At 45.6% G+C, this 18,772-nt stretch overlaps 5 protein-coding genes across 9 annotated transcripts; 3 read left to right on the top strand and 2 right to left on the bottom strand.

Annotated features, from left to right (window-relative positions):
- Positions 1 to 241: 241 nt before the first annotated feature.
- Positions 242 to 3,257, top strand: LOC108156947 (CUE domain-containing protein 2). Of its 2 annotated transcripts, none has more exons than XM_017288711.2 (5): positions 242 to 284; positions 339 to 864; positions 926 to 1,169; positions 1,233 to 1,399; positions 1,454 to 3,257. In XM_017288711.2, exons 2-5 carry the CDS (start codon positions 551 to 553, stop codon positions 1,638 to 1,640), a joined length of 912 nt encoding a protein of 303 aa, XP_017144200.1. In that variant the 5' UTR covers positions 242 to 284; positions 339 to 550; the 3' UTR covers positions 1,641 to 3,257. The 2 variants fall into 2 exon arrangements, with proteins under 2 accessions (XP_017144200.1, XP_017144201.1); XM_017288712.2 differs by lacking the exon at positions 242 to 284 and having other exon boundaries at positions 291 to 441; positions 539 to 864.
- Positions 3,258 to 4,939: 1,682 nt separating this feature from the next.
- Positions 4,940 to 7,560, top strand: LOC108156205 (transcriptional adapter 2B). Of its 3 annotated transcripts, none has more exons than XM_017287541.2 (4): positions 4,940 to 5,148; positions 5,400 to 6,275; positions 6,606 to 6,673; positions 6,750 to 7,560. In XM_017287541.2, exons 1-4 carry the CDS (start codon positions 5,035 to 5,037, stop codon positions 7,399 to 7,401), a joined length of 1,710 nt encoding a protein of 569 aa, XP_017143030.1. In that variant the 5' UTR covers positions 4,940 to 5,034; the 3' UTR covers positions 7,402 to 7,560. The 3 variants fall into 3 exon arrangements, with proteins under 3 accessions (XP_017143030.1, XP_017143031.1, XP_017143029.1); XM_017287542.2 differs by having other exon boundaries at positions 6,524 to 6,673; positions 6,750 to 6,951; XM_017287540.2 differs by having other exon boundaries at positions 4,941 to 5,148; positions 6,594 to 6,673.
- A 258-nt stretch (positions 7,561 to 7,818) lies between these two features.
- LOC108156203 (DNA polymerase iota) lies at positions 7,819 to 11,202 on the bottom strand. Of its 2 annotated transcripts, none has more exons than XM_017287536.2 (3): positions 11,113 to 11,202; positions 9,585 to 10,553; positions 7,819 to 9,519 (listed from the first exon to the last, which is right to left on the bottom strand). In XM_017287536.2, the coding sequence occupies exons 2-3, from the start codon at positions 10,539 to 10,541 to the stop codon at positions 8,206 to 8,208; spliced, it is 2,271 nt and encodes a 756-aa protein (XP_017143025.1). In that variant the 5' UTR covers positions 10,542 to 10,553; positions 11,113 to 11,202; the 3' UTR covers positions 7,819 to 8,205. The 2 variants fall into 2 exon arrangements, with proteins under 2 accessions (XP_017143025.1, XP_033244633.1); XM_033388742.1 differs by lacking the exon at positions 11,113 to 11,202 and adding an exon at positions 10,715 to 10,922.
- Positions 11,203 to 11,294: 92 nt separating this feature from the next.
- LOC108156204 lies at positions 11,295 to 13,097 on the top strand. Its single transcript, XM_017287539.2, has 3 exons — positions 11,295 to 11,479; positions 11,535 to 12,171; positions 12,225 to 13,097. Exons 1-3 carry the CDS (start codon positions 11,304 to 11,306, stop codon positions 12,906 to 12,908), a joined length of 1,497 nt encoding a protein of 498 aa, XP_017143028.1. The 5' UTR covers positions 11,295 to 11,303; the 3' UTR covers positions 12,909 to 13,097.
- A 13-nt stretch (positions 13,098 to 13,110) lies between these two features.
- LOC108153945 lies at positions 13,111 to 17,597 on the bottom strand. The gene is made up of 4 exons (XM_033388172.1): positions 17,523 to 17,597; positions 13,945 to 14,154; positions 13,694 to 13,887; positions 13,111 to 13,642 (listed from the first exon to the last, which is right to left on the bottom strand). Exons 1-4 carry the CDS (start codon positions 17,595 to 17,597, stop codon positions 13,636 to 13,638), a joined length of 486 nt encoding a protein of 161 aa, XP_033244063.1. The 3' UTR covers positions 13,111 to 13,635.
- Positions 17,598 to 18,772: the final 1,175 nt, after the last annotated feature.

The raw sequence follows: 18,772 nt of genomic DNA, 5'->3' as shown, positions 1-18,772 counted from the left end.
CTAAAACCTTTTTTCTAGGCACAATCTAATAAAAAAGAATATTTTAAACAAGCCAGTCAAGTAGAAAATTGGTTCATTAATCGGATAAAATGATGTGAGCAGGGTTGAGCGTTCTATCTAGCTAGTAATATTCGGAATATCAAAAACGAGGAATATGTATGATGGAACTTGATATATACTTACGGTATATTTTAAAAATGAGATGGTATATTCCTGAGGATCAGTCACACTGCTACTAATCCGCACACCCTAGGGTCACACTGATTTCCAGCTATTATTGATTGGTAAGAAGAAGGCGCAGCAAAGAAACCATTTATTTAAATCGAATTTTCGTTCAGAGCTGTGGTGAAATTTCGTGTTCCGAGCCCAAGTCGACAGTCTGTAAAGATTGAGGGACTCTAGTTGTATTGAGTTTGGAAGTTTCGCGCAAGCATTATTAAGGTATACTAAGGAAAAGTGAGGGGGAAGCCTTTCGTTCCTGCGGACACCCCGACAGACAACCGAAACGAACAAATCGCCGATACACAGATTTTTCTAGAAACGCAAAACCATGACCAATCTGGAGAAGCAGCACGAGATGGTGAAGCACAGCCTGGTGGAGTTCATCAGTGGCCATATACCTGGTGCCGATTTCCGAGTTGTGGATGAGATCGTGCTCTCCTATATAATCTCCATATTGGAGGAGGCCTCGCAGGATCCCTGCTTCGATGTGGAGGGCTTTGTGGAGATGATGGGTGCCTATTTCGAGGAGTTCCCGACCATCGACCAAGGCGTCATATGCGATTGGATCTATAAGCTGGCCAACGAGTTGACAGAGATGGAGAAAAACCAAGGCAACCATGACGCGGTCGACTTGTCGCTCAAGTGAGTTCTCCCCCCTCCGACTGTTAGCCTGTGTGGATTTTATTATGTGACTATTCTGCAGCTTATTGAGCCTATCGAATATTATACCGGAGTCCAGGCTGCGGGCTCGCAACTCATCCATTTCGGAGAAGGACGAGCTCTCGTCCAACAACAGCAGCAGCGGCGGCAGCCACGGCAAGCGTTCTCAGCACTTGTCCGAGACCAGCGATGGAGGCTCCACTGATAGCTCCAGCTCCAATTGCGACTACTTTTTTGATGAGGCCGAGGCTCTGCAGGAAATGTTTCCCGACGCAGCCTATGTTGAGGTCAGTTTTGGGTTGTTAATACTGAGGCGAAGTGAGGCCATAACAACCCGTATTTGTATTTAGATCAAGCATTGCATTGCCATTTCCAAGGGCGATATAGACAGTGCCACTCAGATTCTATTGCATCGCCAGGAGACCAATCAGAGCCTGACCGATAAGTCGCACAGTATGATCATCAAGAAGAACGTTGTCGTCGATGATAATGAGCTGAAGAATCGCATCATCGCCAGGTGAGTACAATTCGGTGGGTAAATCTGAGCCAATTTATACGTGTGCTCGTTCAGGTACTCGTACGTGGACAAGAACGCCACTCAGCGCGAATACAAGCCGGTGGTGCCCAAGATGGAGCCGCGAAAGTTAGTTCGCTATCGGGACAACAAGATTGTCTCGTTGAAGGGCGAACGCTACACCGAGATCAAGCGTGACGAAGATGCTGAGTTAAAAAAACCCAAGAAGCAGATTCAACCGTAACTAAAGATGAACAAAACTCTCTTCAAGTATTTTATCAAGAAGCAAATTAATCCACATCCAAGTAATTTATCCGCACCCACGACACTGATCTTTAAACAAAACAGCGACACCGATTCCGATTTCGAGCACAGTTTATGCACACAGCTGCATATTGGAATGACCCGAATAAACGCCCATTCCTATACACATGCTAATGCCAATGCCAATGCCAAGCTCGGCCGATTAGTCCAGGCCTCTACCCCAGCATCACTTGCCCAACTTAGCCAACGTTTAGACGCTTCCTTATCCCTCGCAGCACAACAAGAGAAGGATCGAGAATATGATAAAGACGAACAACCGAGCAAACGTAAAGCCACCGAGTCCCGGTCCCTGTCCCGGTACCCACATCTATGTGAGTACGTGAGCACTGAGTTTGAGTTATCGGCTGGTATTTTGATGTTATTGTTGCTAGTTGGCTTCGGCCAGTGGCCGCCACAGAATAACATCCATCCTCTTCATCAAGTTGTAGACAAAGACAGAAAGACTTTACATACCAAATTAGTTAATAGTTATGCTTTAGGACTCCCCTATGTATATTTTCAGAGCCCGGCCGTGGTCGCTTGCTTATGAGTTTCATTACTGGCCAGCGAGAGCTGACGAGCAGGCGGCCCAGAAAGAAGGCCAGTTGCCGGTCGCTGTGATCGCGTACGCGATCGCTTATGACGACTAGTGTCGCGCCTGCGATGTGAAGGGTTGTGCTCCTTAGTTCCTTATGCAAGCAAATTCGAATTGAAAACTTATCTGTGAAAATTGTGAGGTGCAGTCTACCGCCCGTTAGCGAATCTCGAACCCTGAATGTTCTTAAACAGTATTGTCCTACCCAACACACACACACACACACACACTATGTAGCAGGTGCGACACCCAACCCGAATTTGGAGCTCAAATAGACTTATTTAGAGATTTTTAGGTACTCAAATTGAAGAATTGAGTTTTGTTGGCCGTGTGCGTGTTTCAAAAACGCAGCTGCACAAAAACCTTGCCATATCTTTTTAAGATTTGTTTATTGTTTTTTATTGTGTAACTTGTTTTGTTTTTCCCTTGGTCTAAGCAAACTAGCAACATTAGCAACATACCAAAGCCACAAACTAGTCCAGTCCTCTCTCCTCCCATATAAGAAATCGGCTACTGCTCGGAACAAGACAGCAATATTTAACCATAACCGAAGCATATTCAAGCATACAATACATAATTATAAAATAATCGATTAATCAACTATTTATATAGCGTAGCCTTTAGCCTCTCCCAAACCCTTTCCCCGAACATTGTAACCCTCACTACAATATCTCGGTAATTGTGTCCAGGCTTGTACTAATCCCGCGCCAAATTCATTTCATGTTAGATGTAAGCATCAAGATATTGTTCAAAAGATTTTGTCAGTTTTCAATGTTTTGTTTGACACAAAAAATTTTAGTCTAAGTTCTATGATCCTTGACCACCGTTTTATTTTTATACAACAATTTGCATTTGAAGCACCTTTAGCGTTTTGAACCTTATTTTATCTATAAGTCCTACACCATCGGTTTTTAACATATTTATGTCTATATTTACATACATAAATCGCAAATGTATTTATTATATCACTGGTTTCGGTTTAATATGATATTAACGATTTCTCATATATATTTTTAATTTTATATATTATTTTTGTGATATTAGCGTAAAAAATCAACTTAAAGAAAAGGCAAAACACTCGAATTAAACTTTTGAAATTAATAAATAAACAACTATCAATATTTAAAGCATACATACTCGATGCTGTAAACGAAACGTTTTTTAATTCAAATAACAGTTCCCCCATCGAAGCATCTAGGGAGTTGCAAAATGTTATCCACAGATCTTGCAACTATGGATATTATAGAATTGAGGAAGTGTTTGTCATCCCAGGCTACAATGAATGCAGAAAATGGTTTATTGGAAAATAGTATTTTACTATTAAATTAACGAAATAGGATATACAAATGTCCATAAACCAGTTGACAAGAAACAAGTTTTCAAATACCAGCAACATGTAATAAATAACGTTACATTCCATACTCACTTACGTTTTATGTTCGTACTTTTTATGTTCAAACCTTATTTTAGACACAATCAAATTAAAGGAAGGAAGGAAATTAAAATTAGCCAATCTTGTAGGAAATTGAATCATCAGTGGGATAAATATATGTCTTCAGAGCTGACTGTCCTACCTACCTAGTAATATTAAACCGAATCAAAACCAAGGGATATGATTTCTGATAATGGACAGAGAACGATAAGACCATAGAGGGTATTATAATCATAATCATAAAATAAGTAAAGATTGTAAAAAGCAAGGGGCATAGATTGCTGCCATGTCGTACTCCAGAATTAACCTTCACTGGTGAGGAGAGGGAGCTTTTGAAGAGTACTCTTTGAGACCTGGAACAAAACGTAGCCAGAAATCCATCTAGATCCATCCATATAGATTGCCTTAAAAGCCCTTGATAATGAAGGAGGTTAACTCCAATAAATTGGTGTTTGTTAATCTCCACCTTATAAATCCATGCTGAGTTGGAAATATAAGTGATTTGGAGAGATGCAGGTGCGGAGTTAAAGTCTTCCCAAACATTTTAGGAATATCGGATAGCTTAGATATATATACCTCTATAGTTCTTTGCAGCAGACTTATTACCTTTCTTATGGAGAGGAATTCTAAACGATTTTTTCCAGATCGGGGGGAAGCATGAAGAATCAATGGATAGTTGAATAGTTTAAGCTGGGCTTAACATGGAACAGTACCAGTACACAGCCTGCAAAACACCGGCGTAACAAGTCTAAGATTTGGCATAGAGCTCGGCAATTGCACAAGGGGGTTTTCCAGATCTAATCGGATAAGAAAGCGGGACACAAGAATCAAAAAATGTGCCATGAACATGATCTTTATCTCATAGATAGGATGAAACCGTTTCAATTCGGTGTATTTTGAAAATGAGTCGGTATATTTCTGAGTGTCAGACGGTCACACTGCTGCTCTATTCCGCAACGAACAAATGAGTCGCAATTTTGAATGTCAAATAGAAATGGGTATGGAAAACGGGCAAAAACAGACAAGGCGAATTGCAAGATTCGTACGAGCCTCACCTCGCGTGTGAGCGTAATCTTGAAAACAAAATCAACTTTTTGGTGCCTTTTTCCTTGCGTTGAGTTTTCTTGGCCGTTTTGCTTGTGTTCCATACCCTCTTTTTTCTCCCATCATGTAGCAAGCGTGTAGTTACCGTGTACGTGTAGTTGCCATGTAAGTCAAACTAACCAAGAAATTTAACACTGTCAAGATGGCGGCTGTCTAGTTTTTTCGCACAAACATTTATGTGGAAAAGTCCACTTTAAGGCCATAATGACCACGATTGCGGACCTGTTTACTAAATATAACTGCACCAACTGCCAGGACGACATCCAGGGCATTCGGGTGCATTGTGCAGAGTGTGAAAACTTCGATTTATGCCTGCAAGTAAGTAACATAGCACACATATGTACATACATGCATACATACAGTGTACAGTTCAGTACACGTACTATAGAGATGCCCCTGTTAGCAACGCTCTGGAACTGTTAGCACTGACTCATGCTAAAGTTCACTGGACATTCATTCATACATATGCATATAATATATATGTATATAGCCGGCGATTTCACAATGTTGTTTGGGAACAGCTGTTTACTGAGTGCGCAGCAGGTATTTACGTTTAAATTTTGTTGTAGTGCTTCGCGTCCGGGGCAGAGATCGGAGCCCATCAGAACAATCATGCCTACCAGTTCATGGACACGGGCACCTCCATACTAAGTGTGTTCCGTGGCAAGGGAGCGTGGACAGCCCGCGAGGAGATTCGTCTGCTGGACGCCATCGAGCAGTACGGCTTCGGCAACTGGGAGGACATCAGCAAACACATTGAGACCAAGTCGGCGGAAGACGCCAAAGAGGAGTATGTGAATAAATTCGTCAATGGCACAATTGGCCGTGCCACCTGGACGCCGGCCCAGTCGCAGCGACCGCGTCTCATCGACCACACTGGTGATGATGATGGTGGTTCGCTGGGCGCCAATGCCATGGCCAATCTGCCACCTCTGGAGATCAACGCCGACGAGGCGGCGCAGCTGGGCTACATGCCCAACAGGGACAGCTTTGAGCGCGAGTACGATCCCACAGCCGAGCAGCTGATCTCGAACATTACGCTCAGTTCAGAGGACACGGAGGTGGACGTTATGCTGAAGCTGGCTCACGTAGACATTTACACGCGACGCCTCCGCGAACGGGCCCGCCGCAAGCGAATGGTGCGCGACTACCAGCTGGTCTCAAATTTCTTCCGCAACCGCAACTATGCCTTGCACCAAGGCCTCACCAAGGAGCAGAAGGAGTTTCGGGATCGGTTTCGCGTCTACGCCCAGTTCTACACTTGCAACGAGTACGAGCGTCTGCTGGCCTCCCTGGAGCGCGAGAAGGAGCTGCGGATCCGGCAGTCGGAGCTGTATCGCTATCGCTACAACGGTCTGACCAAAATCGAAGAATGTGTTCACTTCGAGCAGCACGCGGCAATGGCATCGCACCGATCCACAGGACCCTATGGTCATGGCAAGACTGTAAGTACGAGCTCGCTAAACGGGCATACAACTCGGCAGGGAATGCAATTGCAATCAGTTGCAGCCACATTTATGTATATAGTCTTAGTAGATATTGAATGCAGGCTGCTATTGCTACAATTTAATTCCCTGGTTGTGTGCGCTCGTCCAATGAAAATGCATGACGAGTTGAATATCGTGTGTGCTACTTTGTTCATTCTTGTACCAAACTTACAATCGCTTTCCCGTCTTGTTCTCACGATATTCAGCTCCTCTGTATTATCAACGCACCAAACAGCGAGCGTTTGAATGGTTGTATAAGACAATGTTTAACCACAGGACCTCACGCAGCCCTCCAATGGAAATCTTCGGCCGCCAAGCTCTTCCTTGCTCTCCCCACAACCGAATCTCAGAAAGGCGTAAGTATTTGGCTAAGATTGAAAATTGGAATTTCACTTTCTATAACGCTGTGCATGCTCCTCCCCACCTTATTAGCGAAATGTCAAGCGGCGCCGAGGCAAGCTCAAGTTCAATCGCACCAAGAAACACGCACCACACCGTCGACCCGACCTGCTCCGACGGATTATCGCACAGCAGAAACTACTTGGATAACTGTCGGGTATCGTCGGCAGCTACGACGCTGCCGACAACAACAACAGGGGCGGGGATGGGGACGGTGACGGGGACGGGGACATCATTGGAATCGGGCATAACAGCGACGACGGGAGCGATTTCCACGGCTACGACGATGGCAGCGCAGGCGAATCTGCCAACGACATCAGCGAAGGGAAGCCCACAACTTCAGCAGCAGCAGCAGCATCCACCACTGTCAAAAAACAACCAGCTACTGCATCCAAACGAGGTCGTCGGCAGCAGCGGAAGCCATAGTACATCCGAGGAGCAGGCGGTGCCCAGCATGAGCTTTAAGTTACGTTCACAACTGGAAGAGCTTAAACACCTGCCCCAGCCGCTGGGCAGCAATCTGCTAACCCACAACGAGCAGGATTTGTGCAAGAAACTAAATATAACACCCACCACCTACCTCTCCCTGAAAACCGTCTGTCTGAGTGGAGCGCCATCGTTGGGCAGCCCCATGGAAATATCGGTGCGCAAGTTCTTTATCAAATGCGGCTGGCTGAGCCATTGAAAGCCCCTTTTGAACCGCCACCGTCACCGCCCCCGCCCTAGAATCGAATGGTAAGTAAAACGCTTAACACATTTGCTGACTTAGGGACTTAACTTTTATTTTGAAGTAATTATAAAAAAGACAACAATTTTCGACTGTTCCAACTTGTGTTGCCATCATTTCGAGGTGAAACTAAAAAATACAACAAAATATATCTCACTTGTATCAAGTCAGGCTCAGACACTTCAGGACACTTTTGTGTGTGTGTCCCCCCCCCCCCCCCCCCCCCCCCCCCCCCTCCAATAAGCTAAAAGTTTGTTACTTCGTGTGAGAGATGGTGTCGTCTCTAGTGTAAGCGCCCGATCAAGGTTCAGATCTTTTGTATTATCTATGCGTAAGTAGGCCACACCCAACCAATTAAACATTGTATAAAGATAATGAAATTGAAAATAATGAAATAAATGTATTGCAAATGTGCAACAATGAATTTCTATGTATAATCGCAAAGCTCTCAGCTGCCAACGGACTGCCCATACTAGGATACATGTTTTTTTTTGCGGATTTTCTGTCCGTGCTTATGTTTTTTTAATGTAGAGTCCGCCAAATCGTTAGTGTAAGTCTCGAGCAACAAGTTTGTTACGCTGAGTATTCATATTTGTATCTTACTGAATGAGGATGATGATATATCCTAGCATAAGCTCGTCCAATTTAGCACCCCATCAAATAACAATATGTAACCGTATACCTACAAAAATAAAATATATTTAAACTGATATTTAGAGAGGCTTTCTTAAACTAGAAACGATGTGATGCCGATGCACTGCATTACTTATTCCTCAAAAAATAGCGATACAGCGTGTTCTTCTCGGGTCGACTCCCGGCACCAGCGCTGGCCGTAGCTGGTGCACCGCCACCTCCACCCGCTCTGGCTGTGGCCGGACTATTCGCTGTTGTGCTAGCCGCCGCTGTGTGCTCCACCGCTGCCACCAGAGAACTGCGCCAGGACGCAATCAGCTCGTTTTGCAGTTCCACAGGAAGTTCCTTGAAAACTTCAGCATCGACTCCAGCTGGGCAGGCGATCTCCGTTAGAACATCATTGGCGTGGACGCCGTCTGTGGAGCTGGTCTCACTTGCTGTGCAGCTATTATTGTTGGGCGCATCGGGTGCTGTGGTCGGCGTGCAGGGAGCGCTCATGGAATCATCCATGGGCGAGGGCAGTGGCGACGAGGCTGTCGAGCTAGCGTTCGAGCTAATCCGACGGGCAGTGCGCGTAGGCATGAAGCGAAGACTGCCATCGATCCGATTTAGTAGCGTGTTGGGCGGCTGGATTGTCCGGAATCGCGGAGCACCTACAGAGCACCCGCCTGCCGACGTGGATGGGGTGGTGGTGCTGGCAATGGGACTCATGGGATAATCCTTTTCGCTGTCGCGAGAGTTGAGACGTAGATCACAGACACGGAGTTTGCTCGGCGACGCCACATCGGCAGCGGTGTCCATCACGTCCACCGCCAAACGACTGCGCTTCGAGACCAGCATGCGACCGAGGCGGCTCTTCTTTGGCGATGGCTCTATTTCGGTTTCGGAGAAATCACTAACGTCCGAATTGGTGGCCGCCGACTCGGAGCCGTTGTCCAGCAGCATGGGGATTGGCGAGGCTGTGGTGGCACGTCGCCTATAGAATTGATCACTCGGCTTGAAGGTGGTCGGCGAGGAGCGGAATGCCGACTCATCGGAGGTCGGACTCTCTGCCGTTGGACTTGTGAGACTCGTGTTGGTCAATGAAGTTATTGACTGCACCTCCAGATCTGCCTTCTTGATGAGAAAATTGGCTATGGACGAGGAGCCAACCTTTCGCTCTTGGAACTTGGAGAAGGCCAATCCAATTAAGGTGATATTGAACGGCTTGCTTAGGTCCACGATGCGTTCGAACAGCCGCATTACGATCTTGAGGAGCTTATCCTGAGCCCCATCCGCCAACTGCACTTTGCTGACACCCATCTCGCCCGCACACATAGAGGTCTTAAATAGGGAGGGCAAGATGCTTGCCTGCTTGGTCTCGCGGTGACTGCTTTTCTTCTGCGGGTCAAATTTCCTCAGCACAACTTTGATGGCAACGGGGATACGTCCATCTTCTGCAACCTGTGCAAATGGCAATAGAGACAATCAGTACATGTTTCTCTTAAATGTATATTTTATCAACGTACCTGCTCGATGAGCCTTATGAGCAGCATGCGAAACCGCTCCTCCACATCTGTGCACACTGATATGGGCTTGCAGGCGTCCTCCATGCCTATGGTCTTCGGCTTGCCGGTGGGACGGACCGTGCTCGAGTCGCGACCAAATGCCAAGTCCCTCAGCTTGGTGGCTGTCTCGAAGCCGAACTTCTTTCGCATAACGACCATGTCACATTGTTGCAGCTGCTCCACCGTAGACATACCGGCCTCCAAGAGGAGGCATTGCGTTTTCTGGCCGATACCCGTCACGCGCTTTATATCGTACAGCTCCCGCATGAACTGCTCCGCATATGTTGAGACCAGGACAGTCTGCTGGTTGGGCTTGTGGCTGCTTCCCACCAGTTTGGCCAATAGCTTGTTGTAGGCGATTCCGGCGCAACAGGTTATTCCCAGCCGCAGCTTCAGCTCCTCCCGTATTTCCTGAGCAATGCGGGTGCCAATCGCCAGGCGCTGGGCACAGCCACAGGAGCAGGTAGTCAACGGGGTGCCATCGTCCGGATAAGTGTGTCCAACTGGCGGCTTTTGTTGCGCCTCGGCTGCATGGGCTTGCCGAAGGTCCACCAGGGCCGACACATCCATGAAGTTCTCATCGAATCCGAGCTTTTCCACCATGGGTGTGTAGTTGAGAAGCAAATCGAAGATTTTCTGCGACATTAGACGGTATGGCACCAGGTCCTCGCCATTGACCAAGACCAGATCCGGGCACAGGCGCAGAGCCTCTGTGATGAGCATGAGCTTGTTCACGCCTCGAGCTCGCGCCACATAATTGCAGGTGACCAATATATTCTTCTGCTGGATGCCCAAGGCTTTCGTGCGCAACGTGGGGTCCCGTATCTCCTCCACCTGGGCGTAGAAATAGTCCATGTCGAGATGCACAATGGTGCGCTGATGCGCCTCGCTCTTGGCCAGCACTCTGGTGAAATCCATGATTCAAAGCGGCTGCAATGGAAGGAGGGCAAAATATGTGTATGGTGAAATAGTGAATGATGCAAGTCGAGGATTTTTCATTGAAAATGCTTGGCATCAAAACAAAGCAAGCCACAAGAGAGAGCAGCAGTCAGTCTCTCGTACAACAGCTGCTGCTTGCCATGGACTGGGACCAGGGGTGTGGTGCGGGGCGGTGTCGTTCGCCTTGACGTGAAATCTTCCACTGTTGCGTGCGCCCCTCGCTCCCCGCGCTCTTTCATCGGCAGAGGCAAAGCCGACTTTCTAATCAAACAAGCAACCCGAAACACGAAAAACTTCTGATCTCGTGAGCGTCTGCCGTTTAAACACATAGTTTAACAACAATATTGCACATTTTTCTGTTGTTGCTACGATGACGCATTAGTTAATAGTCGAGAAAACACCAGAATTTCTCCGGACGCGGATAGGATGTGTCTCGCTGGGACCCACCACTTACGCTACACTTAATTGACATTCTATTATCGGCCGACTGTGTAGTCGTCTACACACCTAAGTATCACGCATTTATCAGGTTAAATTATTATAAATTTACCATTAAATCTAAAAACTGCAGCCATCAAACAACAAAAACGAGTACGGGAAACGGTCACACTGATTTTTGAGATGATATCGAAAAATTTAAACAACCAGTGTGACCGTATAATATGGTATATCGATGTCGTTGCGATGGGACACATCGATGTTTTGTAGTCGCTGATCTCCCATCTCTATGACGTTTTACCCATGAAATTTTTGTTCAATAAAACATTCAAATCATTTTCATCAGAAATTAAACATATAGCATACGTCTTGCTGCTCTATTTTACAAAAGCCGGGATCATTCTTAAAGAATACAAAGAAAACATGTCACAGAAAAAGCATGTAAAGGACTGGGAAGTTAAACCACACAGAGTTACCGCGTAAGTGCAAAACTTTTGACCAGTACTCGTTTTAAATCGTGCTTTTTCCTCACAGCCCTGACCCTGGCAATACCAGAATCACAGAGCAGTTGGAAGCATTCAAAAAACACACCGCCGAGGTGGAAAAGTCGAATGAACAAATTTGTAAAAAATTTATTCGACTAAAGAACAAAGATCGCTTGATGGAGGTGGCTATGAATCACATAGAAAGCAGTCGTTCTACCATTGTGAACGTGGACGGGGTGCGCTTCCTGTGCCACGACGTGGTTCTTTCGCTTTTTTCGAAACGTTTGATAGAGAAAATGCAAAAGGGATGCCTGTACTTCGAGACCCCAGAGCTGGCATCTCGTGCCTTCGACAAAATATACCGCTGGATGCATGGGGAGTCCAGTGTCTTGCAAAGCTTTGACCTTTCAGTTTTTAGAGCTGCCCGATTCCTGGCCATTCCCGAATTGCTCGAACAGATGTGGAAGCTACTGAAGAAAAAGAATCTGATTGAATACGATGCATTCGAGATGCTCTGCAAGTCGCGCAAGATGCATGAGATCGAGGAGTTGCATGGATTGTTGGTCAATCGCATTACCAAGTCGACGGTGGTCATATTTTCCTCTCCTCAGTTCCTGGGGCTCAGTGAGATTCAAGTGTCGCTTTTCCTGAAGTCGGATCGCTTGGCAGTCAACTCCGAAATGGAAGTGAGTCCCTCAGCTCAGAATCTGAATCTGTTCTGATTTGTATATCCAATTAGGTCTTTTATGCTGGTTTGTGCTGGCTGAAATACAAGTGGCCCAAGCATCGTGGCAGCGTTGGCAAAGTCCTCAAGAGCGTCCGCTATGGGTTCATGCCCATACTCATGCTAAAGAAGTTCATGTTGACAGATCGCACGCTGATCGGTCCGTTCGGAGATGTACTGGATGTGTTTATAAAGCTACCCGACTTCAAGAAGATCCTAGCGGATGCCATGTTCTACAGCAGCGTTTTGACAAAAACTTTAATGGAACCGGACTGTTTGAGCGACAGGCTTGCAATGACCCGAATGCAGCTTCTTCGCCCTCGCCGTTGGATGATCGATACGCGCTGCGAGTACCATCGCCCTGTATGCGCGACCATACCGAATATGTCCTTTGTGTCGTGGGATGAGTTTATAACCTACATGTTTTTGCTGCAAAATAAGAAAACCAATATCGACGACTGCATTCGCTGTGTGGATGAACCGGAGCATGGCGTCGGAGATCTGTCGCTCGCAGAACTAGATCTCCATAGCACCAAATCTTCCCAGATTTCGCTATTGTCGAAGAACACATCAACCACCACTTTGGCAAGCAGCATCAAAGACTCATTCGCTGCCACATCACTACGTTCCAAGGGCACATCAGCATGGGAGGGCCCCCTGTCCTCCGTCGAGGACGAGGAATTCTCCTCTGATGAGTAGGATACTCGTCATATTACATTGAAGGGTCTTCTAAAGGCTTTCTCAATGCCACAAAAATTTTAAAAATTTGTTCGTAAACTAATATTTATGTTGAAATGATTTTTTGTGCCCCGTGAAAAAGCCTACTTGGATGATTTTTTCATGCCGATAGAAATGTTCAAACTATTTTAAGAAATTATGCTTCTTTTAATTTTATTAATGGCATGCCATTGATGATTATATAAAGCTTATTAATTTTGTTATTTCTTGAGAAAAATAATTGGTAGCTTTACTATAGAGAAGCATAGGCCTCTAGCAGGGTCGCATTTCGCTGGACTCCATCAGCCAGTCTATTACCAATCAATGGAAGTGCGAGGTGTCGCCTTAGGAATGGCGCTCTTTAAGTTTTAGAGAAGAGGTATTAGTATTTAGTAGTATCCTCGTCGAATGGGGAGCTGCTGCACACAGCCGGTAGAAAACAAATCTATGTTAGCCAGCGACCTGAAGGAGCAACAGCAGAAAGCAGGTTTCTTCTCGAACATATCGGTGACTCTGGTGGAAGGATGACTATGGCTTATTAGGTTCGGCGCACACCAGGCGGCCAGGTGGCAGACGTCATGATGGTCTGGCGATCGGGACGAATGTCCATCAGGACCTTGCGGATCTGTGGATCGAAGCCCATGTCCAGCATACGATCCGCTTCGTCCAAAACCAGATAGGTGATGCTGCTTACGTCTTAGCTAAAGAGCTAAAAGCTAAAAGAGGCAACGTTTTAGAACACAGCTGAATAGGAGAGAGAGCTTCACCTGGGCACGGATATTGTTGCCGGACACCGACAGCGGCACATTCGGGCAGTCTGTCGTAGCTGGGGGGATGCAGGGCACGTCCTTGGCGACATCTGCGTGATGTCACCAGGCACCACATTGACTGATCGGCTGATGGTGCTGCCGGTAGCCAGTGTGGGTCCCAGTTTCCAGGCCAGTTTCAGCGATTGTCTGCTCTGTGGTCGGATTAATGGTTTAAAATGTTTTGCCCGATTTGCTCTTGTGCCACTTACTTGTTGATGAACAGTCCGTGTAGAGCACCTCCGGGGTGGTCTGGGGGCTGAGGTAGGGTGGAGTAGTGGGCCAAAGCTGCGGCAAAGGGCGCCGCCGGTCTTTTCGGCTTCGCAACTGCAGACTCTGTGGCTCGACTTTAACTGTAAATGCGAAGAATGTGGAAAGCACACGGAATAGCCGTGGAACAGCGGTTGTTTTTGGGGAGTGCCCTGTGCAATCAGGACTTACTGTCATTTGAAGCCACTGTAGGCAGACGCACAAGGCACTTTTTCTCATACAACAGTAGCATAGACAAACGAGTACCGTTCCAATTGCTCAATTCTTTATTCCGTCGAATATTACTAGCTATATTGAACATTTAGCCATGCCCACATAGTTTTATACGATTGATGAATCAATTTTCTACTTAACTGGCTTATTCTAAGTACCTGCTTTTATTGGATTTTGCGTAAAAAAAGGTTTTAGCGAAAATGGTCAAACAAATGAAACGTAATAAAACGTAAGAGAAAAATCGTTCCAATTGCTCAATTTCTTTATTCCGTTAAATAATGCTGCCTAACTAAAACCTTTAGTTCTGCCCACATAGTTTTATCCGAATAATGAATCAATTTTCTACCTGATTGACTACTTTTAAGTACTCTCTTTTATTGTATAATGTAGAAAACAAGGTTTAAGCTAAAAAGGTCAACAAAAAACAGTGGCAACGTAAGTGAGTATGGAATGTAACGTAAGGGAGTATGAAATGTCACGCCAACCGGAGTTTGGGCTCAGCTATACCCTATTTCGACAATATATATGTATGAAGAAACTGTTTTTCCAAGCTGTTTAAAAACGCAATTAATATAGAAATGATCTCAGATTGTTTTGTTTTGGACATATTAATGCATATGATGAGGGTCTTGTAGATATATCTCGATCCCGATACCCATTCTTGGTTTCTGTAAGAAGACCACTACCTTCAAAATATCGTTGAAATACCTTTATAACAGAAACTGACTAGTTTTGGCCTTTATTGGTGCATTAGATGACAAACATTTTCTCAATTCTATAACATCCATTTCCCCAGGGTATGCAAAATGTTGCTCGATCCGCGCAATGTTGCGGAACAATGCTGCTCGATTTCACGGCACATGAATCTGGCCAGCACGTAAGAAAACGTAAGTGAGTATGGAATGTAAGGGATATTGTTGATGGGAAAAAGGACATTGGGGCGAGGAAAAATCCCAGAGAAAATCCCAAAAAAGTCCCACCAAACTTGAGCGCCAAATAGAAATTGTTTGAATGTGAATCATCGATGTTTTTTTCTCAAACATCGATGTTTTTAGATTTCATTAAATGGAATTAATGAAATGGAATGGAAGAATCTTCTCGGCCATTTACACTTTTATGAATATGTTTGATCTAATGATGAAATTAGTTTAAAGTATTAACTGTGTAAACTTTTAATAGCACGGTTTTATTATATGTTCTTCTTTCTTGATCGGCGTATTCGAATGAATGTGTGTTGGCATATCGATACTTGTCGAGGACAAGTATCGATTTATCGAGTACATTGGTATTTCTTATAATACTATCGATGAGTAAATCTTAAACTAATATTCAAATCTTATAAACTAATATTCATATCTTACAACTGGGAGGATTTAAATTTGCTCCTTTTTCCTCAGCAATAGGCAAAACAAGGATAAAACATTAGGAAAACAAACATAACTAAAAACCAAAAACTCAATAACTAAACATAGTGTAAAAAAGGTTTTAATAATTCGTAAAATTTATGTTTCAGTGTTTACAAAATGTACAAAGTTTTTTTTACTTAGTACATATAAAATAAATATATGGAAATCGATGTTTCATCGATGTTTTGCCCCACAAAGCCAATTGAGATGGCAGTGCTTCGATAAGTCGTGACAGCTTATCGGTGGTGGTGCCAGTTCCTTGATAGCATAATAGTATACCGAAAAATACGGTGCTATTAACAAAATACCGTAAGTTGCTCGTTTTTGGGCTTCCGTGACGTCAGTGTTGACCCGAAAATGTGTAGCCGTTGGATATTTGAATTCTGCTGTTCAATTAGCATTTGGGAATATTTTCCCCATCAACATTGCATGCCATCGCATTTATTGTTATTAAAATAATTTTACGAGTGAGCTGCCGCGCTTTTTAATGATATTCATGAGTTTTATATTGGTATATTCTTGTACATGATAAAGGCGCGCAGTGCTTTTTTGGGGCCAGTCTTGTCCGAGCTGAGTGGGTGGGGATGTAGATGGTGCTGGTGCTGGTGCTGGGGTGTTTTTGTGTGTGCGTCGCTGGCTGAGTTGTGGTCACGCGCGTCCATGGCTCGGCCCCAGAATGTGGAGCAGAGCAGAGCAGCGTAGCTTTATGGCTGTTGTTGTGGCAAGTATTGCCTGTGGTGTCGTATGAAATGCGCTTGGAATTTACCAGACAGACCTTTACCTTGTCGTCCACTCCTCCTACTTGGCCTGGTCGTCGTCCTCGTCCTCGTCCTGCGGCTGTGATAATCGCCCCGCTGGCTGCTTGACAGGCAAACAATGCTGTGAATTTGATTAAAATCAGCCTGCGTGTGCGTCTTCAGCTCAGGCTGCTCTTGTGGTTCCTTCTGCTTGAGTTTTGTCGTTATTGGAGCACACACACACACCACTCACATCTGGGGCAAGCTGAGCCTGGCTTATAGCCGCCTCGTTTGTAGCCGCAGCTCGCTGCAGGCGGTGCGTTCCACTAATTGCCAAACGCCAAAATTTGGCCTGGGAAATCGTTGGACATATTGAAAGTTCTCTTTCTTTTCCTCATATTTAATAGTGGTATTTCTGATGAGGTGATGAGCAACAATGTACTCGTAATTACCTATTGCATGTTTTTTTGTGGAGCAGTTGTGACGATCCACAAAAACACTTGCTGGAATGCCACTAATATCTTCCCTTGGCTGGCTTACAGTGAGAAAAAAAGAAAATGCATTTCTCCTCTGCGTTTCAGTGGCTGCTAATGAGCTCCAGCTGCCAGGGCGACACTTATAGTATATATGTATGGCACTTCTCATTCGTCTCCGCCACCACCTCGAGCTCTTCTTTCTCTTTCTCAGCTGGCTTCTTGTGAATTTGCAATGAGGCTAAAAGCTAATTAGTTGCCTGGATTTCCCAGCTTCCCTTTCCTCTTCTCTCTCTCTGTTTGTGGCTTCCTTCCTCATGCTCCAACCAAGCGTTAATTTTTCCTCTGAATTGCACACAGGAGGCTCCTTAGGTGGAACGAGGGTATGGAGGAGTCGCCCCCGCACACACACTCACACAAATACAGACACACACAGAATGCAGGATCATCCACACGGCGAAACGAAACGGATGTTCACGCGCCACGTTGGCTCCGGTCCCGGTCCAGGTCCAGGTCTCCCTGCCAAGCTTTTTTTGTGGGGTTGCAGAGGGGGTGTGTGTGTGTGTGTGTGTGCTGAGGGGGCTGCAGAATGTTAATAAATCTTATTTTTATCATTTGGCTATAAATACTGAATTTTTAGCTCCGGCCATGCTCAATTTATGGCCATTATTTATGTCGGAAAAGCGAAAACCTCAAACATGCTGCCACACTTTTTGCTCTCCCTCGACCATTGCTGCTGCTGCTGCTGCTGGCCTGCATTGTGCATCCATTTTTATTTGTTGCTGTTTTGGCCAAAAGAAGCAAAGAAAGAAAGATACACGGGCAATATTATTGCAATTTTCCAGTTGCTCCGCCCACGCCAAATCCTCAGGGGAAAAGGAGATGCCAGGAAAACGAATGGCACAAAGAGAAATGAAATATGAAAAATTGCATTACACCTTAATAAACACCTCAGCTGGCGAACCACACCGGAGCGGATCGCTACAGAGCGGGGACTGGATGTGGGAGCCATCAGGCAGGATCAGAGCTAGAGGTATGACCATACATATCTCCCCAATCGGCGCTGGAGTTGGAGTTGGAGTCCGCGTCGGAGTCGGGTCGGTGGTTCGGGGTCGGAGGGAGAGCTGCTGCAGCTGTGTGTGCCCTGCAGTGGCCATAATGAAGATTGTCCGCGGCTTAAGTGGACGCACGTTGCTCGCCCGCTGGATGGATGCTGTACCACTGTGTATGGATGTGGATGGGGATCCAGTTGGAGATGGGCTTGGGCTTGGGCTTAGGCATGGGAATCGGGACTTGGGCATGGGCAGGCAGGGCGGGAAGGCGGGGGCTCGACAGGTAACTTTACGATCGCGATCATTTAGGCGCTCATCTGGCATAAAATTGTTAGAAACGCCCCGTGTGTGTGCGCCTCTGGGTAGGATGCTCCTCTCTCGTTCCCTCCTGGCCATAACGTTTTTGCCATTAAATTAATAAATTAATGCGATCGTGCAACAATCGATCATGTGGCCAGTTGCCAGCTACAGGTTCAGCTGCTCCCCGCTCCGCTTGTCAGAATTTCCAAAATCTCAATACAAAAACTTTATTCGTCTTTAATCAGAAATTTGTGGGCACTTCTTCAGCCTCAACCGAAACTTTGGACAGTGTTCTGTGATAGTAGTATCTTAAAATATGTAATTCATTTTGGCAGAGAAATGAGTTTCGAGAAATTGTAGTACCCATGATTTTTCCGAAATGTCCACGTCTTCATTCAATCAGTATCGACTGTCCATATCCATATCTCTGAAGCAGAAGAAACAGTCATATTCTACTCCACATAAGCAGCCTCTTATTGAATTGATCATCTTGTTTATTCTGGCTATACTTTCCGAACGATCTCCAGACACTGTGCTTGGGTCTGGAGTCGGAGTCGAAGTCTGGCCTGAAGAGCATTGCACACTCGTA

This window comes from Drosophila miranda, chromosome 2 (genome assembly GCF_003369915.1).
Source record: "Drosophila miranda strain MSH22 chromosome 2, D.miranda_PacBio2.1, whole genome shotgun sequence".
Classification (NCBI taxonomy): Eukaryota; Metazoa; Arthropoda; class Insecta; order Diptera; family Drosophilidae; genus Drosophila; species Drosophila miranda.
Note: the sequence above shows the minus strand (reverse complement) of the source record. Positions and strands in the feature narration are given on the sequence as shown.